The 23,645-nt window shown below is 31.9% G+C and overlaps 1 protein-coding gene and 1 long non-coding RNA gene across 2 annotated transcripts; both read right to left on the bottom strand.

Annotated features, from left to right (window-relative positions):
• Nucleotides 1-161: 161 nt before the first annotated feature.
• Nucleotides 162-20,385, bottom strand: LOC134257572 (chitin synthase chs-2-like). The gene is made up of 7 exons (XM_062740173.1): nt 20,273-20,385; nt 20,060-20,185; nt 12,938-12,961; nt 10,935-10,958; nt 888-1,004; nt 685-794; nt 162-301 (listed from the first exon to the last, which is right to left on the bottom strand). Exons 1-7 carry the CDS (start codon nt 20,383-20,385, stop codon nt 162-164), a joined length of 654 nt encoding a protein of 217 aa, XP_062596157.1.
• A 963-nt stretch (nt 20,386-21,348) lies between these two features.
• Nucleotides 21,349-23,283, bottom strand: LOC134257567 (uncharacterized). Its single transcript, XR_009989948.1, has 3 exons — nt 23,168-23,283; nt 21,668-21,887; nt 21,349-21,477 (listed from the first exon to the last, which is right to left on the bottom strand). It is a non-coding gene; the product is annotated as an uncharacterized LOC134257567 (long non-coding RNA).
• Nucleotides 23,284-23,645: the final 362 nt, after the last annotated feature.

Raw genomic sequence — 23,645 nt, 5'->3', positions numbered from 1 at the left:
CACCAGGCATCCTATATATCACTTGACCTCCATATATCGTATTCAAAAGAAAGGGTTTCTCGATTGGACACAGCTTTTTATGTACAGCACTAAAATGAATTGTTAAATAAAGTGCACAATTCTAAATTAATTGAACAAAGCAATTTATGGTGACAACACATTCATTGATCTGTTGATATATAAAGTTTATTTGTTCCAATCATTATATACCTTGCAGATTCTTTTATTACGGATTCAAATGTTTCTACATAGTGGTTGACATTGCCATTTTCGTTGAAAGCGTCGTCAAACAGAATATGAGCTTAATGAAAAATGAGAAAAAAGAATATGTGTATACAACAAATGCATGAAAAAATTGACATGATAATCAGGATCCGCTATGATAAAAACAATTGAAAAATAATTTGATAATAGTATATTATAAACAAAAGAAATATAATAAGGAAATGTGTGGCACAGTTTACTGCGTTTAAATGAGTAAATGAGTCATATATCTATTTGAAAAGGGTATGTGTTAACCAACACCACAAGACTCGATATTTCATATAATATGCCTTTAAATGGGGAAGTGATTTTTTATATTCTGCTTAATAAAATTTCTTTAAAATCAAGAATAATTTACCTCGTGATTTAGGTTTAAAGCATGTAAAACTTCATGAAAGACATTCAGGTTGTGAAAAATACCTTCAAATTCGTAGTAATCTTCCGGTAGGTTGGTTTTGTTTGGATCGTTTTTATTTTCTTCCTTTGCAGATTGATATTCTACTTCTCTGTCAAATTGGTCTTTATCTAGTCTTCAAATCGAAAAAAAACAACAAAAACACTTAAATGTTCCTCATAAATATAAAAATAGGAACAATTTTCAAGATACAGAACTCAAAACAAACCTGAACAAAGATTTTAAAAGTTGAACCATTTCAAAGCGGGTTTCATGCCACATAGTTGCGCATGCGTACACAACAGGATGATTTTTCTCATTTGTGTTGGTTTCCTCCTTCAATACCCTACAAAAGACGAAGATATTCTTTCTACACAGTATATGGAAATATAAATTGACCCTTCATATCATGTACTGTAGCGAGATTTTTAAAGATTTTATAGTAACTGGTATTCTACTGACGAAAGGGCATTTGAATAAAGCAATAAAATCATTTTTGCATATGAAAAAAGGTGTTATTTAGGATAAAGTCAGCGTTTTCGTGAATGTTTTGGAGTAACCTACGAGGTCAAGATATGTTGTTTGAAAGATAAAGGCTGATGTATTAGCCGAGGCTGCTTTATATTTCAACAACATTTCGAGACCGAGGAGGTTATTCTGCAGCATTCACGACAACAAGGACTTTATGTCTATTCTACTGTATGTACAGCATCTCTTAAATACGACTGATCGTTTTTCTATAGAGAAACGATTTAGGTCACTATGATGAGATAACTTTGTTCCATTTAGCTCCCGAGGGTAAAGTACGTTTGTTTACTTGTGAATAGAGTACAGACGATTTGATCTTTCGCTGTATTAAAATTAGCCTTTTATTAATTACAAATCTGTTTATAGCTTGTACATTTATAGATTAAACTTCTTAAAGATAGAAAAGCAAAATCAGATTATCATTTTACCATTTATCACTAGGATCACGGAGTTTAAAAGAAATTACGTAAGGAGGGGTGATGGTCATGAAACAGTCCCACGTGCAAGCATGTAGCAGCGGGGGGGGGGGGGGGGGGGGGGGGACTGTCCCCCTTTTTTTCCCAACATTATTTTTACTGTTGGAAATGTTCATTGAAAGGCTGGCTGCCCCTAACTTTTTCTGATATAAGGAAAATGTAGTATTTTAGGTTTAAAAATTGGTACTGAAAGAAGTTGGTATCAAAAACTAGGTTGTCTCCCCCCTTCCCCCCCCACCAAAGTCTAGAATAAGGTTAGAGAGTTTACAACGATCTCAAATTTTTGACACAGGAACAGGTACATTTTGTATCCGTCGCTGATAATCGTCATCGTCCCGATACAAGAGACGTGTAATAAATCAGCCTATTCCTGAAATCCGGGCAACTAACATAGTACTAAAATATACAAAATATATACAAGATCAATATCACAGGTCCTCGTTACAACAGGTTAACAACCGTTGTCGTAAAGTAGTTGATACATGTACTTGTACACTGTACGGTCGCAGACATTTATGCTGGAGACCAGGGTTTTATTCTAAAAAGGTTCTTTCAGAAAAAAGAAGTTGAAAATAGTATTAATTCTGTTTCATCAATCAAGACTAGATTTTCTTGAAAAATACATGCATAGGTATGATAAAATGTGTTAGATTGACATAGGAATATCAAATTCTATATATATTTGATCTGTACAATAAGATAACATTGGCTTTCTTGTTGATATTTAATTAAGAGCATTTGACTGAAATCGTCTATTTCTTTTTTTTTCCAGATTGCATGATCACATAATTATTCATTTTTGCTTATAGTACAGGCCACGAGTTTTCCGCATCGCTCGGTGGAAAAAAAACACCGTGTGAAACGCTCTGTGTTACACCGTGTACACGGGGTAGCACAGTGTGTGTGGATTTGAAATATACAGGTAGGCACACCGTGCCGCACCGTGTCTACCAGAAATCTCAGGTAATGTCCTCCGTGTCGCACCGTGTCCAGTAAAATTCCCTCCGTGTTGCACCGAGTGACAGAAAATTCTCCCCCAAGCTGCACCGTGTATATAGTATTAACATTTGTTTCTGATAAAAATGTAATAAATTTTGATGACAATTTAGAACTTTGGTTTATTTATATATATATATATATATATATATATATATATATATATATATATATATATATATATATATATATATATATATATTCCTGAAACGTTCAATTTTCCCATTTTCCCGTTCGCTCACCGTTCGTTCAGCGTGCGTTCACCGTTCGTTCAGCGTGCGTTCACCGTTCGCTCTTCGTTCACAGTATTGCGTTCACCGTTCACCGTGCGCTCGCGTTCATCGTTCACAAAACGTTCACCGTTCGCTCTTTGTTCCGTTTACTTTGCGTTCACCTTGCGTTCACCGTTCACTTATCGTTCAGTCTTCATTGTCATTCAAAACTCCGAAGTGAAAAGACTTATCTTTTTGATGGTAAGGATTTACATGTTTTTTTAATTAAATAACTTAGATATCGTTTTTAAAGAATAATCATTTCATTGCAAAAATTATCCATGATAATTATATTTCTATTATTATAACTCAGCTGTTATTTATTTCATAAATTTTCCCTGGAAAATAATTAATACAGTAAGTACCTACATGTATGTAGAACGATGCTAAAATATTAAATTCAAAAAAGGGCAATGTACAAATGCTTCACGCACGGCATCAATTTGATGTAATTTTAAAGAGGACAAATTATTAATGGACGTATAATAATTAATCCAAGTCTTTTACAGGATAAGAATACATAAAAAAAATTATTTCTACAGTAACACGTATTTAAATTACATGTAGGTTTGAGAATTATGAACAGTACTGCAAATATTCAGTTAATTAAATATCTTTAGAGGTAATTAAATTGATGGTGTGGTTTTAAATTTTAGAAAAAACCAACTGTTTAAAATATTCTATTATTAGAGAAGAAAAATTTCTTCCTTCTCCGTACCTAAACATGTTTAAAAAATATGTTTTCTTGCTATTCAGTATAATTACCCCCCCCCCCCCCCGGTGCCTTTTCTCCCGAAATAAAATTCTTATTGAGTTTTTCAGAATATTTTAATTAATATTTAATTTTCGTTGTAACACAAGAAAATCAGTCTTAAAACCAACATCAAACAGTCATTAAACAATAGTATTTTAGTATAAACTTGTGTCGACAGTAGTATTTTAAATTGGCAGGGAATATGTTTCACATTCAATTTAAAACTTTATCCTTCCATGTATATTTTCGAATTATTTTTTTCTGCAGAATGCAAAAATCAGATCTAGAAATGATAGGGAAAAATATTAAAATTTCTTGGAATACTAAGTGACTCCTTGCCTTCGGCATGATCGGTGAAACGCGATTTCCACACCTCCACTGTGTCGAATTATTTTGATTGACAGCACAAGCACGCTACTACAAATATATCACGGACTTCCTGTGAACTGTGTGATCTTGTTGATGGAAAATAAAAGCCAATGATTACTGTCAAATGGATTTCTTAAGGTAGTCCGATCCTCGGGTTTATAAAATTAGCAGTTAAGTAATCAAAACTACTCATAAAAGTATCTCCCAATCCACAAAGGTAAGTAAATTTATCCACAGTATTTCTTTAAAGTTAAAGATTGAAGTTGATCATAATATATAGGGAAAATTGTCAAATCTCCAATATTTTTGCAGAAAAGGCGAATTAGATTATCAGAAATGCATTTTCTAATTGCATATTGATCAACAAATATATTTTTGGTTAAAAAACGATAGGTATCGAGTCATTCAGAGAAATTGTCATGATTTTTATACTTATTTGGTGTTTTTTGTCTTCTATTTCCGACATGTATTCTATAATACATAGTGTAAAAGGCTTTTGCTATCATTGCAAGACACCACAAAACACTTCTCATTTCATATTATGCTAATAAGCATTGGTATCTAAGGTTAGATTCAAGAAAATCTTATTTCTCTAAAACGGTATTAATTTGTTTTCCTTTTATAGGGTACAAATGTCAACTTTTATAAGACCTTTTCTAAGACTTCCAAAAATCCTGAATCTTAAAAAGATGAATGAAATGAAATTTGTTGCATGAAAAAAAATCATCTTCAAGCTTAATTTTGATGCATTTCAATTCAAATATTAATTTTTGGACTTGTCCTTCTGAGCTGAGGATCGGATATCCTTAATCTAAAAAATAAAGATTACCTTTATTGCTTGGAATATTTAGGAAAAATAATTAGAATTTTTATTTGATACAGCATATATCTGAGAATCGAGGGGGTTATCTCTCTCTCTCTCTCTCTCTCTCTCTCTCTCTCTCTCTCTCTCTCTCTCTCTCTCTCTCTCTCTCATTTCTCTGTTCAATAAAAACTATGACAACACATTACTTATTTAGTTTTGAAAATTTAATCTACACATATATTACAAATAATTTGAATGCCTCTTTCCAACATCTTGATCGAGTATAATCACGGCCGGGAAATGTCTACAGATACATGAAGAAGTTAGCTAAAATAATCGTCATAAAAGAATAAAAAGGCACATAAATATAGAATATTTTGCAGTAGAATTTAAATAAAACGAGAATTTTTATGCAGTACGATAACAGTCAATGTCAACAGATAATTGTGAATTAAAAAAAATCCGTTATTTTACTCAGAATCGCTTTGGCACGGAAATACATGTACGGTTGTTTCAACCCCGTACAATGTAATTAATTCATTCTATAAATAGCAGTTTTATCTTCAGAAGTCCACATTATTTTATTAATGAAAAGAATAAGCATAATTATTTACTATATAAGTAGATTAATTTATTTCTTTAGTACACGCGGTAACAAATACACGTTTGACGGCGATTAAAATAATGTCATTAAAATATCGATTTAAACATACAGTGTAGGTATGTGCAGAAAAAAATGCTTTATTTATTTATTTTATTTATTAATCAATTAATTAATTAATTAATTAATTTAATTAATTAATTAATTAATTTATTTATTTATTTATTTATTTATTTATTTATTTATTTATTTATTTATTTATCTATTGTTTATCTCAGTAGTAGTTTTATCTTCTAAAATCCACATTATTTTATTAGTTAAAAGAATAAGCATAATTATTTACTATATTAGATTAATTTATTTTTTAACTACACGCGGTAACAAATACACGTTTGACGGCGATTAACATCATGTTTTTTAAATATCGATTTAAACATACGTATGTGTAGATTTTTTTTTTATTATTATTTATTTATTTTTTTATCTATTTATTTCTCTTTTTTATCTATTGTGTATTTATATTTATTTTTGACATTTGAATTATAGAATAAAAGAATAATTTCAATACAAGGAAAAGACTGAAGGCATTCCGAATAAATCGTTCATCTTGCGTTCACCGTTCGTTCACTTTGCGCTCGCGTTCGCGCTCCGTTCGCGTTCTGTGTTCAATCACCGTTCACACATCGTTCACCAAGTTGCGTTCACCGTTCACTCTGCGTTCGTTCAGCGTTCGTTCAGCGTTCAGGTGGGAAAGTAGAACGTTTATATATCAATATATATATAATATATATATATATATATATATATATATATATATATATATATATATATATATATATATATATATATATATATATATATATATATATATATATATATATATACTGAAAGGAAAAAGAAATGCTGGGTAAACTTTTTGAGTTGATTTAATTTTATTTTTCTTTCAATTTTTTTCAATATTCCTATCTAACTTTTAAAATCATTTTTCAAAAAGGTATTACAAAAATTTCATGTGATTTTGTTTAATAATTCTTGAGTTATTGAAGCTCATATGACGATACCCCCAAAAGTGAAAATCGAAAACACGCATTATCTTCAATGTCTCTCCTGCATATCTGTCATGAGCGTTATTTCTTCTTTGCATGGAATTCATTATCTTTTAAACCCTGGCTATATTGGGCATCGGTAACCACGCCAAAAAATTAGTCATGCAACGCGCGCATGCGCGAGTGAGAGGAACAAACACAACAGTAAGCTGACTTGCTCAAAAAACCAATTTGCAGAATTGTTTTCTTTTATTTTTTGTGTTAATGTGATGACTAGAATAGTCTACTGTATAAAAAGCGGTTTTTGGTGGTAGTAGGATTGTGATTTAAGAGGTGGCAGGACGAATAACCCGCTCGTAACATGGCTCTGTTTCGCGTCAGCGTCATCGTCACGGTTGATTGAAAACCATTCCAGGCCCTCACTGACAACAGACAACAAGTTTTATGGGGGAAAATTTACAAGAAACTGCTTAGTTACCCATTGTTGCCTTTTTCAATAATTGGGCAATTCAAAAATCAGACCCCACTGAACTTCCGTAAACTGTACCAAGATTGCAAGGAATTAATATCGTCTCTAAATATTGAAAAACAATGTGTATACCTCAGGTGCATCAAATGGTGCAAAAAGATTTGTTGACAAACTCTTCGTTTTCAAATTGCACGTGTTTTGGGCTTTTTATCGTTTTCCCTGCATGACGTCATACATGTTACGGTTGAGTAATTCTTAACACTGATTTTCGTGCATAGTAACTAAATTTCTGATCTGACCAATTTTCGTAATTTTCGGTCATGCGGTTAAAAAGTTTTCGAATATTGTGCTACCCTGCGTTTCTTTTTCCTTTCAGTATATATATATATATATATATATATATATATATATATATATATATATATATATAATATATATATATATAATCGTTTTTATTCAACCAGATATTGGACTCGGAATGGCACGCATGATATTGAGATTAGATATCGTTAAAAAAAATTGAATCATTTTCATTTGAATTTGAACTGTGTGTCTAGAAATTTTTATTTAAGTAAAATTATTCATTCACGTTACTAAATCAAATTTATGGATTTTTTATATATGAATATTTTAATCTCATGAGTTCTTGAAACAAAGGAAGACGAAATGGCATCGAGCTGCATTCGTGTCAAACACACTGTATGTAGTATTAAATCCGAGCTGTTTTTATAATCATGGTTTTAACATGTACAGTACTAGTGTACGATCCAAGCATTATTATGTATATTCCTTATTAAAATACATGCATTTAATTCATCTTGAATTATTCTGAATGTGGATGCGAAAATCGTCAGCAGAAACACAAAATTAATGCAATGATTTCAAAGCGTATTTCTCGTAACAGCAAACATTATTTTCATACAGTATATAGTGTTCACTTCCACGTTGTGTTTTTAAATCCTTTCAGTGTAAGTAATTATTTAAAAAAAGATTTTCTTAATTCTAATAAGTTTTTTTCTTGTAAAGTGTACTATGTTTAAAAAGCAGTACCAGAGAGAGAGCGAGAGAGAGAGAGAGAGAGAGAGAGAGAGAGAGAGAGAGACTCATACAACCCATTTCTAACATAGTCTGTATTTTTTTTTTTTTTTGATTCTTCGTTTTATTTAAGTTATTTAAGTTACGGATGTCACAATTAATCATAATGATTCTATAATTCTATTTAATTGCCACAAATTTTGTTCATATCCAACTTATTTACTGCAATCAAATTCGTTCTCTGTATATGCTGTACGCACAAAATCCTCGTGCATCACCTGTCCCATGACGCTAGGTGACCTTGAAAGTCAGTTACGAGTTCACACCTGTTTAAAAAATATATTGGGTCTCTGCCGGTGGACCAGGGGCGCCGTATGTTTATCACACCTTTCAAATTCTTTAGCTCTGACCACAGCAAGTGTATAACACACTCAACTGATATCATGCGAAATTCATCTTCCACAGTGGCGGATTTAAGGGGGGTACACCCGCCCCCCCCCCTAATTGTCAAAATTAACGTAAATCACAGTTTTGTCTAGAAAATGTAAACATTTATACTTGGTAGACCTCATTTTTACCCTACAAAATCTCTAGAATCCAGGAGCTTCCTGGGGCTTCGCGGCCCCCAGACCCCTTGTCTACTTTTGGCGCCCCTTCTAACTTCAATTCCTGGATCCGCGCCTGTTCCACTTACAGCAACGATTATAAACTTTCTTGTACTTTGTTAATTTATTTATCCTATTTCAGACACCAGTAATCATGTATCTCATAGATTAAGATTAAAAAAAAAAACATAACATAAATTTGCAGACCTCTGATAAAGTTTTAACCAGCCGATTGACTCGTATCGCTTTCTAGAAGGGGGGGGGGCATTTTTAAAAATCGCTGAATATCTATATGTTCTCTCAAACTTCTTTTTTCGTTTCATTTTTCACACGATATATTTCAGAGTGAAGTAATATTCGTACCTAAGTTAGTACATTTTATTTGCCAAAAAATTCGGCTGGTGATTTTTGTATTCAGCGTGTAAGTTGATCACTATTTTAAACAAAGAAATTTATTAGATTATCATCTCTGCCTGTTCAGTAGATTTTTGAGTTTACTGCATTTAATAATTATCTCCATATTTTACATAATTACAGATTTTCAGTGTTAGTCACGGCAATAATCCTTATCTGTACCTGTCCAATGATTCGCCGTATCGGTACCGGTATCAAAGAGCAGAATTAATGTGCGAGTCTGATATGTTTTTTTTAAATTATTCTAGACATAGTACATATATAATTATATATATTTTTTAAAAATTCCGACATAATATTAATTCACTTAGTACAATCACGCATCTGATATGTACTATGTGTGAATGCATACGTAGGGAAAAACGGTTAAAATCAAAATCGAAAGTAGAGACAATCAAGTAATTCATGTTTGAAAGTGTGTTTCCTCTTAGTGTAATATAATAATAATAATAGTCTATTGAACTTTTTATGACTAATATAATTGAGATTTAACTTGAAACGTGAATGTACATATTTTTTTGCTGGACACGAGTTCGCATTGTTATTTAATTTAAGGCATCTTATAAGTTTAAACATCTGTATGCGATAAATTACCATAATTAATTTATGGAAAAGTATAACAACTAGAGCAAAGCTCGTTGCAAAGCAAGGAGTAGGTCTTCCGTCCTGTTTCACCGGAAGTAGCTTTCATTTTTAACAAAAATGAGAAATAAGGCCCACAATGCTTTGAATCCTTTAATGCTATGTTAATTTATGCAAAAATAAGCTTTTTTGCTACTTCCGGTTTGACAGGAAGTGACGACGACGCACGGAAAGTTAATTTCTAAGCTCCCAGAGACATATGTTACCCAAAAACTTGTCAAAAACGGCAAAAATACGCGTTTTCCAACTACTTCCAGTTTGGCAGGAAGTGACGACGCTGGACGTATTTTGACGACTTCATTAGATTAAGCTTGTCATTTTCAACAACTTTGCTTCTTTGATGTATAACAAATTCTCAATGCTTTTTGAGATATCTGGAAAAAACTTTTGGTCCCTCTAGATCCCTTTATTTAGGGGTCAGCCCTTTTTACGACATATCATTTGAAAGATCTATTAATTCTGCACAAATTATGTTCTATATATCTTAGCAAAATATTTTTAGTTTAGAAGATAAAAGGCAAAATATGAGTAATTTTTGGTTCTTTTAAGCGTTCTAATTTTTTACCCCTATACAGCGCCATTTTGAATAGAGAAATCGAAAAACAAAAACAAATGTGCACAACTTCAATCCTTCTATTATCTAAAATCAGTAGAATTTCTGCTCCAACTTTAGCCGTCTCTGAGCCTTTGTCTGGAAACGAAAGCTTATAAATTTTCGTTTAAAGCAAAATAACTCAAAACCGGAAGTGACTTTTTGAAATTTTAGTAAGCATTCTGATAGAATATATAAACGTCTATTACCTCTAAAAATTTAAGCAAAATCCGTTGAGAAATGAGTGAGATATGAAGCCTCAAAGTTGCGGTCTAGGAAGCGGAAGAAAAAAAAGAATAATAATCTTTACCAACAGAATCAGCAGAAGGTCTTCCGTTTGAAACGGAAGACCTTAAATATTTCAAAAGAAAACAAAAAAGGGCAATGAAAATGTTTAAAATATATATCATCAAAACTGTGACACACCGTGTTACACGGTGCACAGAAACGCTGACTTCAAAGACACCGGGGCCCTGTGTTTTTTGCTGAAAACTCGTGGCCTGTACTGTATCAAACTGAATATTTATCACTGATTGAGAGATTCACAGAAATAATAAAAACTCTCTTCTTGTTAGCGCATATTGCTATTTCATGAACGAAGGACGCTTTTCTCTAAAGTATTTTTTACATTCCAATTTCCATGAATAGAAAAAACATAAAATGTATACATACACTTGATTGCTGTCCATTTCCGGCCTTAAAAATAAGAAAATCAAAATTAAATTGTACCATACATGAGAGTATATGATCATTGGTTAACTGCTCACCTTAACAAATTCTCTCTCTCTCTCTCTCTCTCTCTCTCTCTCTCTCTCTCTCTCTCTCTCTCTCTCATATATAAAGGACAAGTATTGTAACGGACACATTTGACCTATTATTTTATAATATAAAAAACTTTCAATGTTGATTGTATACAATTAAGAATTCCATATGATTTATTTCAAAACTAGCGTTGATTTTAATTCAAAGCGGACAAAAAAGTGACAAGAATTGAAAGAAGAGGCCCATGGGCCACATCGCTCACCTGAGTAAATTTTGTCATTTTGTCATTTAACAGTTCCCTACTTTGTTATACATATCTTGACCTTGACATCCTAAAGAGTCATAATTTAAACAATTTAGAATGTACATTACCCCCAGGATGCTTCAACATAAGTTTCAGATTTTTTTTGTCCACTTGTTTTTGAAAAGAAGATTTTTAAAGATTTTTAAAGTTACTGGTATTCTACTGACAAAAAGGCATTTGAATAAAGCAATAAAATTATTTTTGCATCGGAAAAAAAGTGTTATTTGAGAATAAAGTCAGCGTTTTCGTGAATGTTTCGGAGTAACCTACAAGGTCAAGAAATGTTGTTTGAAAGATAAAAGCCGATGTATTAGCCGAGGCTTTTAAATTTTAACAACATTTCGAGACCGAGGATGTTATTCTGCAACATTCACGACAACAAGGACTTTATTTCTATTCTACTGTATGTACTAGCATCTCTTAAATACAACTGATCGTTTTTTTCTATAGAGAAACGAATTAGGTCACCATGATGAGATAACGCTGTTCCATTTATCTCCAGAGGATATAGTGTGTTGACTTGAGCTTTCGCTGTATCAAAATTAGCCTTTTATTAATTACGAATCTGTTTATAGCATGTACATTTATAGATTACTCTTCTTGAAGATACAATAACAAAATCAGTTTATCATTTTACCACTTATCACTAGGATCACGGAGTTTAAAAGAAATTACGTAAGGAGGGGTGGTGGTCATGAAACAGTCCTGCTTGCAAGCATGTAGCAGCAGGGGGGGGGGCTGTCCCCTTTTTTCCCAATATCATTTTTCTGTAGGAAATGTTCATTGAAAGGCTGGCTGCCCCCAATTTTTTGTGATAAGGAAAATGTAGTATTTTAGGTTTAAAAATTGGTACTGAAAGAAGTTGGTATCGAAAAATAGGTTGTCTCCCCCCCCCCCCCCCCCCCCCCCCCCCCAAAAAAAAAAAAAGCTAGAATAAGGTTAGAGAGTTTACAACGATCTCAAATTTTTGACACAGGAACAGGTACCCGTCGCTCATAGTCGTCATTTTCCCGATATAAGAGACGTGAAATAAATCAGCCTGTCCCTGAAATCCGCACAACTAACATAGTACTAGATTATACAAAATATGTACAAGATAAACATCGCAGCTCCTCGTTACAACAGGTTAACAGCCGTTGTCGTAGCGTAGTTGATACATGTACTTGTACATTGTATGGTCGCAGACATTCATGCTGGAGACCAGGGTTTTATTACAGAAAGGTTATTCAAGAAAAAAAGTTGGAAATAGTATTGATTCTGTTTCATCAATCAAGACTAGATTTTCTTGAAAAATACATGCATAAGCACTAAAAAATGTTAGATTGACATAGGAATATTGAATTCTGTATATATATTTCTTGTTGATATTTAAGAGCATTTGACTGAAATCGTCTATTTCTTTTTTTCCAGATTGCCTGATTGCATAATTATTCATCTTTTGCTTCACAAACTGAATATTTATCATTAAGAGATTCACAGAAATAATAAAAATAAAAACTCTATTCTTGTTAACGCATATTGCTATTACATGAACGAAGGACGCTTTTCTCTAGAGTATTTTTTACATTCCAATTTCCATGAATAGAAAAAACATAAATTGTATACATACACTTGATTGCTGTCCATTTCCGGCCTTGAAAATAAAAAAATTTAAATTAAATTGTACCATACATGAGAGTTTATGATCATTGGTTAACTGCTCTCTCTCTCTCTCTCTCTCATATAAAGGACAATGTATTGTAAGAACCACATTTTACCCAGTATTTTATAATATAAAAAAAAGTTTCAATGTTGATTGCATACCATTAAGAATTCCATATGATTTATTTTCAAAACTAGCGTAGATTTTAATTCAAAGCGGACAAAAAAGTGACAAGAATTGAAAGAAGAGGCCCATGGGCCACATCGCTCACCTGAGTAAATTTTGTCATTCTGTCAATTAACAGATCCCTCCTTTGTTATAGATATCTTGACCTTGACAATGAAAAGATTTTAGAAGTTTGTTTTCCCATATATTTCAATGTAAAGCTTAGATTTCCTATTGCGTTCTCGCCTTTCCTCTAGGGGTCATGATTTGAACAATTTAATATCTACACTTCGACATAAGTTTCAGTTTTTTAAGTCCATTTGTTCTTGAGAAGATTGTTAAAGATTGTTTTCCCATATACCTCATTGTAAAACTTGGATTCCCTATTTTGATCCCGCCCTTCCCCCGGACGTCATGATTTGAACAATTTAAAATCTTTTTTTTTTCCAAGTATGTTTCCACATAAGTTTCGTCTTCTTTATCGCTGACTTGTTTTTGAAAAGGATTTTAAAAGTTTGTTTTCCCATATATTGCTTTATAAAACTTGGATTCCTTTTTGTGCCCTCCCCTACGCCCGGGGATAATGATTAAAACATTAAAAATCTACACTGCCCGAGGATACTTCCAATAAAATTTCAGCTTTTCTGGTCTAATGGTTCTTGAGAACCCCAACCTAAATTGGTATATCTTTATTATCTCCCTTGGAAAGGGACTTGGCCCTTATTTTAACAATTTTAATATCCCACTACTCAGTGATGATTTGTACTAAGTTTGGTTAAAATCTGCCAAGTCGTTCTTTCGAAAAAGGCGAAAAATGATAACCTTTTACCGAAAATGGACAGACAGGCGGACTACAGACAAAATATGATCAGAAAAAGTAAATTGAGCTTTCAGCTCAGGTTAGCTAAAAAGGGAATGCATTCCCTCAGTTTTAATGGGATAACGTCATTTAAGATGTAATTCTTATTTCTGAAAACATGGAACATGGGCTTGAGACTTTCCAGCAAAAGATATATATAGTTGAACAAAATCATCCGAACGCTTCATCTCCCAGATGATATTTTGAAAATCTTTATTTCAAACTATATTATCTCATTAATTTTGGAAATTCACGTTCCGGATTCGGATGGTCAATTATTGCTACAAAACGGAATATTTCACTAAAAGTGACTTGATCATCCAGACAGCAATTTTTAAAGGAACGACTGTTTTTTTCACCTATCTCGCATTGATGACCAATGTCCGTGAAGTCAGTTTGAAGGCGGTTATCCGTGACCTCTAAACAATTGAGTCTAGTGTTTACCCACAATAAAGCAATGTGTAAAGTACATGTCTTATAGGTTACGATGCTGCAAGAATTTAGCATAAATAATTTGCATGAATTTAGTATATGAATGTGAGTTAAGGCTACGTATGGAGTTTTCTATGCAAAATAATTAATTAAGACCCATTATTGCTATACATACCGCAAAGAAAATGTTAAGACTTGTTTTCTTATACATTCTTGGTACCCACGATATGCGACTGCCAGTACACATTATGACGTCATTTATGACGTCATCGACCTTTACTACACAAGTTTATAAGAAACATCAACAAAATCGCTTCGGCGCAAGGGCATATCTTACTTTGTTTTACAGAAACAAGGTATAAAGAAGAGCAGAATATTCCAAAGATTTAAGGATATACGATCCACAGCCAGGGAGGATAACTCTTTAATTTATAATTTAATTCAAAAAGTCTTAAAATAAAGATTGAAATTGAACTTTTTTCATGCAACAATTTTCATTTTATGCCTCTACATTTGATTCAATGTTCTTTAAAGTTTTAACAAACGGTATGAAAAAAATTGACATTTGTACCTCATAAAATTATATAAACCTTTTTAAAAAAAATCAAATTTCTTTAAATTAAGCCTTAGATACCAATGTTTATAAATATGATTTGAAATTAGAAGTGATTAACGGTATTTTCTTTAAAAGGAAACACTTCATACACTTTGCATTATGAAACGATGGAAGTAAGAAGGAGAAAGTAGAGTATTAAATAAGTGTAAAATTCATGCAATTTTCTTTAAAAGCCTGGATACCTATGATTTTTATTCCTAAAATGCATTTCTTGATCAATTATCAATTAAAAAATATGCAGTAGGTAGTTCAAATCGCATTTCCGAAAAAAAATATTTGAAATTTACTAATTTTCCCTACATAATATGATTAAATTTAAAGATGAAGTTTAAAGAAACACCGTGGGTAAATACATTTTAATATGAGAATTTAGGGACATTTTTGTGAGCATTTTCAATTAATAACTGATTTTCAGAACCTGAGGATCGGATAACCTAAGATATTGCTGCACAAATGTCCACGCTGCAATTTTTTAGTTAATATTTGCACAGTTCTAAGTTGAAACAGGTTAAAAATGTACAGTCCAGTGTAAGTTTAGTAAATATTTTTATCGATTTAAGAAGAGGATAGGATTTGTGCAGCAATTTTATTAGTTAAAATAGAATATTTTCCTTAATATTATACTTTATTTATTTTAAATTAAATAGGATATGCCCTTGCGCCGATGTTGTTTTATTGACGTGTTTTATTACCTTGAATGGGAAAGAACTTTGACGTCATAATATGACGTCATAATGTGCACTTGCAATAATATACTGTGGGTACTAAGTATGTATAAGAAAATCAATTTGAACTTTCTCTGTACATAAAATATATAGTTTATGTATTTTTATTAGCTCATTTGCATAGAAAACTCATATCTAGCCTGAACTCACTTGCGATAAATCCATTTAGTTTAGAATTAATTGCTAACTGTTCAACAGATTAATCAAAATAATGAAGAGTTCTCAGCTATGTTAAGGAAGGTCAGAGTTCACATTCCTTGTATATCGTATTGGAAGTTTAATTGTGACGTCATTGAAATTTAACAAGCCACAAAAATTAATTAACGACATAATCATGCATAAATAACAACTTGATTATTTATAAAATCTTGCAAAATCACAATACTTGATAGCACTACATTCAAGTAATACAAGAAAGCCTTTCGTCAAATATGACGTCATCAGGCTTGACATGACGCAGCCTAGTTGATACAGAGGACTAGATTCACTGGTTTAATAATTACAAGAATGCATAAATAAATATGATACCATTGCTAATTTTTAAACCTAATCATTAAAACTAAAAGAAAATAATTTATTAAATCCAATGTGTATAGAATATGAATTTATCTAGTAGCACTGAAGCTGCACATGGATAGGGAATGTATATATAGAGAGAGAACATCGCTAAAATGATGAGCGTATTCGTGATTTATATCAAAAGTGCAAGGGCACAGACTATTTTGTTTGAGATGAAATCTGGAATATTTATTGCTTATATAGTGTATATTTTGAAAAATGCTGGGAGCTGATCCTGTTCTGCATAACATTATTTTTTATTTATGACAGAATTTAAGCTAAGTGGAAATTTTTAGCTATTATAAGCATTTTCGGCAAAATTTGAAGTACTTTGCAAACAGCACTGACTAGCTCCCATCACTTTTTGGGTAGAGGAAATGAACTTCTTTTAATGTGTATCAATTTTTTTCTTGAAAAACAAGCGTATGCCCTTGCACTATCCCCATTTCCTAGATTCAGCTTAACAATTCTATTTTTATACAAGTCAGGTGACCAACAGGTGATACGTGCGATGTACAGTAAAACACGGTTATAGCGAAGTCCTGGGGACCTGTTACTTTAATTAGCTATATCCGTAATTCGCTATATATGTATTACGAATTCGTATAACCATATATAGCGAATTCGCAATATGCATGTTTTCCTTCAAATGTTACTATCAAATATGTTAGGGAAGCAAATATTACAAAACATACCTTCGATAACTAAGGTTTTATTATGAATTGAATTTTATATATTAATGCTGAGAGAAAATAAAGTCAGTTCACTTATTCAAATTTTGAAATCTTTGAAAGTTCGTTATAAAAGCTGTAAAATTTATTGTATTTAACTTCAACGGGACTCAAAATCAGTTCGCTATATCCGTAAATTCGTTTTATCAGAGTTCGTTATAACCGTAAAATTTTACAAAGATTTGTTTAGAATTTTGCTGGGGACCCAGAAAAACTTCGTTATATCCGTGAATTCGCTATATCCGTGTTCGTACTAAACGTGTTTTACTGTAACTGGTAATAACTACGCCCCAGTTCTATCCATCATTGAAAGCTATATTATATATTCTACCAGTATTCAGATGTTTTGTTACAAATTTTTGAAAGAAGTAAAACATATTTAAATTGTGCAAAGGTCACATTTTCCATATCGTTCCTTAACATAGCCGAGTTGTAAGTAGAATGATTTTGTTGTGGTCTTGATGCTATAGTTTATGAAAATACCATTTTGCATTTCTCAAAACGTAGAACATTAAGTTTCTTTCTTTATATACAACGATTCATAAGGATACACAATTCAAGAGAATATTTCTACTTAATTTTTTTTTCTCATTTTATAGATGAACATAAAAGAAATATGTAACTGGCGTGAGTTACAAATGCCGATCACGCTTCACGTGTCAAGGTATAATACTTAGAGAGATTGTAGAAAAAATATTAATCTGGACTGGTTTACGTTGAATGTTAACAACCTACACTGAGTATGCGCCTTAGCTTAGAGTGTTCAGTTATTTGAACTTATCATTGAAATGAATATTTAAGCGGGTTGTGCATTTATCATTGATTAAAATGAACCGTTCTTTGTAAAATCAGCTTGAATAAACAAAATAAAACAGAAACTGATTTGATCAGTGTTTTAACACACATGAAATAGAAGGCAAGTAGTGTTGAAAAAGGTAAAATCAACATCAAATTGCCAATTTATTTTTCGTCGTATAATTCAATTTAAAAAAAATTCTTTTTCTTCTTTTTTAAGATATAAATAAATATTCCTTTTCAAAATAAAAAAAAATGAAACAACAAATAACATTAAACACATACGTTTTTCTTTATCTTCAAATTTGATGACCACTTGGTGTATACAAACATGCTTAGAGAGGTAATTTACTCTGGACGATTCATTTATCCTGATGATTTCGTGTGGGATGTAGGCGTCCAGTTTAACGAGGCGCCAATATATATTTTTAAGGTACACTGTACATAAAATGAATACGTCTAGAAGACAAGCAAGTCTTACGTTTTTTTTTTTTTTTTTTCTTTTTTGTTTAATGAGTTTCTTTAAAACTGATGAAAATTTGAACAGAAATAAGATCGGTAATCAACAAAGGTAAATATCAAATTTGGTAAAAAGTTTACTTTCTTTTGTTTGCCCCCTGTTTAGAAGCATTTGTTTATATCTTATATTTACTTTGATTTAGTGACGATTCGTAAAGACTTGATAGCAAAAATTAATATTCCATCATCATACTTTTCCTTTGGTAAACACAACTATCATTCATACAAAGTTCAGACATTATTGTATATTTTACCATGATTCAAATAAACGAAACTTTGAAAGTAGTCCATTATGTTTTTGTTGAAAGAAGAAGGTGTGTACAATTTCTAATTTGAACACATCATTCTAATGTTAGTAGTAGTCTTTTAATCGTTTGGTCATTCTTATTTTAGTTTCTATTGATATAAATCTATTATAATGTGGTATTTGTGCTGCTGTTCATGAATGTATGGACGAAACATGTAGCTTCTCATAATGATATATTACATTAAATTGTACGAGGGGTGATCAAAAAGTTCGCAAACTAATTGAATAACTTCCATACAAGAAACAATATTTCGTTTTAATGTTGATTATATTTTAAATTAACCCTCCCCGATTTTAATGCACATGAACCACCGTTCTGCGCATGCGCGAATCACGTGATATTGGCGGTCACGTGACCCTCTCCGTAGCGTCCTGTCACAAAAATTGAAAGATTTTTCTGAGTTTTATTTTTCTTTCCATGTGAGTTAACTTTTATGACAAGAATGGTTCATTTGTCAGAAATGGCCATATCTCGGCAACAGAATGGGTAGATAATGATATCCTTTCCAAAAATAAGCATGGCGACCATTAAAACACAAATCTACTGTCTCAGGAGAGACCTTTATTCAAAGTGGATAGAGAATGAGTGCATCCTTTTTATCATATCTAATATGTTTAAAATCTAAAGTAAACGATATCTAAGGTATTTAATACTTATATCATTGTTCAAATATTTTTCAAAGTGTTATTTGGAGGTCTTTGATTGCAAATTGCTTAATTAAAAATACATATTTTTTCAAACTTGCTTTCACTGGGCAAGATGACAAGTATCATTTTCAACCATCAGCCTTCCTTCACTAAAACGATTAATCCAATCATTAATTGAATTAATAGGAACTTATTTATCTCAGTAAACTGTCTACAAATTATTATATGATACTGTAGAGGGATTTCTAAGAAATTCAATAAATTTTACAGTCGTTTGTTGAACGAGTTCGACTGAGACCATTTTTCGTCACAAGTGACCTAAATAGTGACGTCATTTTCACATTATGACGTCACAAACAAGGAGAAAATTTATTCAGCATATGCTATTTATAGAAGTTGTGTATGGTTATGTGTGTACTGAATTTCATTATATTCTGAATCGTGGTTTTCTAGATATATATAGAGATAATTTGCGAGATGTTTTGATCACCACTCGTATCTCGTTTATCATGTATCAATTGTATTATTCTTATTTTTGCACGACATAATATAATTGTAATTATATATATATATATATATATATATATAGTTATAGTTATAGTTATTTAGAACTCGTTTCCCATCCTTTTTTTTTGATGACAATGGTTATTGCATGTTTAAAACAATTATTTACGAAATCATGTTATTTTGAAAGAGTTTAGGTGTTTCATATGCAGTAACAAATGATAACTTACATGTACACACACTCCTTGTTATTTTCATTTTTTCCTTTTTTATTTATTTTCTGCTGCTTTCGTCTTCTATTCATCACCAAATGTTGTTCAAGCAATATCCCACAATAAAGTGGATTTACAAACAGCCTGTTAATGAAAATGATAACGAAAAATCAAGCGTGAACTTATTAATGAATTATCTATTATAAGATACAATTAAATAGGCAGTCTTACCGTGTAGCTTTAGCCAGACGCTCTTGAGAAGGAAACCATATGTGTTGACCAACCCAATACAGGGATAAAAGCCAAACTGCAGAGATCAGAACATGCATTCGATTGCCAAACATTTCGTTGTCGCAATTAGAATCTATTTTGTTAGTGGAAAACAACGAAATAAAATCTTCTCCCGTTTTACAGTAATACGTTAAAACTGCAATAAAAACTGGGGTTGAAAGCAGACAAGGTAGAGAGAACGAAATTCTCTGCATCTGTAATTTACAGGAAGTGTATGCGGTATAATATCCCACAAAACTGGATACGATGAGAGCAATGATATCCGAAAAGAGGGTAACATTTTTGTAATCTGTTACTTTAGACCAGAATTCACCTTTTAATAATCCCATGTATTCCCCAACAAGAAGCCGTGCAAAGAAAACGGTGGTGGCAGTTTTAAGGAATGAAACAATAATGTATATGTAAGGACGCCTTTCCTGCAAGTCATCTCTAATTTTAAGGATACTCTGTTCAGCAACCTTCCGGCAGCATGCCTTTTCAAGTACAAAATTTTCCCACCATGATACGGAGCAGAGAAGTAACGATAGTAATACCTTGAAGTACCAACTTAAATCTGTGGAAAGTTCACTGAAAATACCATTGTCGAGTACTTGCGTTTTGTTTGAATTTCCTGGTTTATTTGATTCTGGCTTAAACTTGAAAAACGGGAGAAGAAGAAAAAGAATCGCTGATAACTGCATGACAATTGCCAGTATATCAAAAATTATAATCATGAGTTTTCCCAATTTCCCTCTATTCTTAAGCGATTGCGATTCCCGATTTGAGAATAATTTGAAAACGCTCGGAAGTAATACTGTAGCACTCAAAAGACATATCCTTTGTACAGATCCTAGATCAGGCAAGAGTTTAAACACTAGCACACACAACCCAATTGAATGTAGCACTTCTATACCCGCACACTGCAATTAATTTAAATTCTTTATGTTAGTTTTATTATCATATCAATATATGACAGATCATTATATCAATTTAGATTATATTGCTTTTTATTAAAATAATTTTAAAATTACCATGAGGATTGTTGTCAATGAAGGCCGTTTTATATTTCCAAAGAAAACTTTCCAGCAGCTTGCAAGAAATGTCATAACATATGGAGTACATATCACGAACACTAGCAGAAGACTATGAACCCCTGGGTTTGAAATCTAGTTTACGAAATACATGCATTGCAAGAATATGAAGTTTTATGATACAGTACGCAAAACCTACATTAAAAAATAAAAGTATCTATTTGCAAGTCTTAATTATTAAAAATTAACTCACTGACTATTTTGCAGAAAGTAAAATTTAATTTCCTTTCTTAAATGTAGATGCTGTTTAATAAAATACACCTACCTCGTTTTCGATGGTATCATTTCCAGTTGCATTTGCAGGGTTGATTTTTTTAAGTTTTGATGTAGCAATTAATAGACTTATCTTCTGTATTACAAGTGAGGCCAGCAAGATGAGGAACAGAAACATGTATAATAGAATTTTTATAATGCGAAAACTGGTATGTGTGTGAACATCGACGCGTTGGTTTTCTTTGTCCATAATTTGGAAGGTATCCCAAACCCTGCAAAATATTTATTTATCATTTAAAGTAAAATGCATAAGGCATGAGAAAATTTTAATAATTTTGAGTATAAGCTTTATTCTGAATAAACTACAATAAAAATGTTAATTTTTTTTTAATTCACTTTTATTTCTAAATCGATATGAAAGAAAAATATATAGATAAAATACATGTTTCTAATCAAAAAAGATATTGCAATACATAGATGCATTGTAGAAACTGCTTATGATATATAGCCAGTTAATGTCATTAAGTGTTGCAATGTGTTACACCGAAACTTTCTGTTTTTAAATAAAAACGCCCAAAGTTTCCAACAAAGTTTATTTTGTATTCCCGTGTAACACTTTACACACAGGACCCGACTGAGTAACTAATTGAACACACAAATTCTACGCTAAATATTAAGAACTGCCCAACCTACAGACTGTCAATCACTGCTAAATTAACCCGTTAATTGTGAACACTATGAATTCTGCATTTTCTCATGGCCAGCACTTCGGACATTCAATCCCCCTGAGACTCGGGTGATAAAAGTCAGCAATGCTGATACAAGAGCTAAATTTCCCAGCCAAATCTTAATGAGCGGTCAAGACCTTATCACATAAACAGATCACTGCAGTCTGTAGCTTAGAACAATTACTACAAATCAACAAGATTAAGATAATATAAATCAAGCATTAATTATACAAACAATTTCACACAAAATTTCACTTTAACACAATGCTATCATTACATGTAATGACGTAAATGATTGCGTTCATTGGTTACATGCTCATCCACTAAGCATATATTAAAATTGATATAATTCTTACATTTGGCAGCGATTTAGGATTACAGGTAAAATTGGTCATCTATTGATGCAGTAATTTATGGCATTTAGGTTCATAAACCCTCCTCTCACTTATATGAATTTTTTTAACTTTTATGATTTTCCAAAGGAAATGTATATGCTCAATAAAATGCCAAAAAAATTATAGCATGCTTTGCAGGTTAAAATTTGACAAAAAAGACACTTACGCTTGACAAATTTATAAAGAAATTATAGATATTTGTGTAATTAAGAGTTATCTCTCTTACCAGAGTATCAATGTACCTTAAGTGTTGATGTTGCGATGCTTTATGATGTTGTATCATAGAGTGGCGTTCTAACATCAGCGGTTGCTACAATGCCTGAGATGCATTTTTTTTTTGTTTTTGGCCAAAAATACTTTAAAAAGAATGTAAAAAGTTTTTAAATAGCCTATTTATCAAATTATTTTTATTTTTCTTGTGCATCTTACTCCTTTTTATCTGTTGAAGGGGATGGTCTCTTGTCATCTCTTCTTTCATTACCATCTTCATCATTTGTTTCCTTCAAAGTAATTTAATTTATTATACCTCCCGCTTGAAAAGCGGAAGGGTATATAGTAATCGTTAATTCCGTCCGTCTGTGCGTCCGTCCGTCCGTCCGTCTGTTACGCTTTGGGGTACCCATCTCTTATCCGCAACTCCTCTCATACCACTGAATGGAATTTAATGAAACTTTTACAGAATCTTCATTACATATTGCCATTGTGCACCTCCTATTTAACTTTTTCATACGACACATATTTTGGGTTTTCCGGCCACAGCAAACCATGGATTTTGCCATTAAAACTACTAGTATATGGCGGCGGGGGTATCATTTAGTGAGCTCATCGCTCACAGTACCTCTAGTTTCTTTATTATTTTTTAAATGAAAAGAAATAACAATAATATCCTTTTTGCAATAAATTAAAT

The sequence above is a fragment of the Saccostrea cucullata genome, unplaced genomic scaffold (assembly GCF_032062105.1).
Source record: "Saccostrea cucullata isolate Sc308-1 unplaced genomic scaffold, CSIRO_AGI_Scuc_v1 ctg862, whole genome shotgun sequence".
Taxonomy (NCBI): domain Eukaryota; kingdom Metazoa; phylum Mollusca; class Bivalvia; order Ostreida; family Ostreidae; genus Saccostrea; species Saccostrea cuccullata.
Note: the sequence above shows the minus strand (reverse complement) of the source record. Positions and strands in the feature narration are given on the sequence as shown.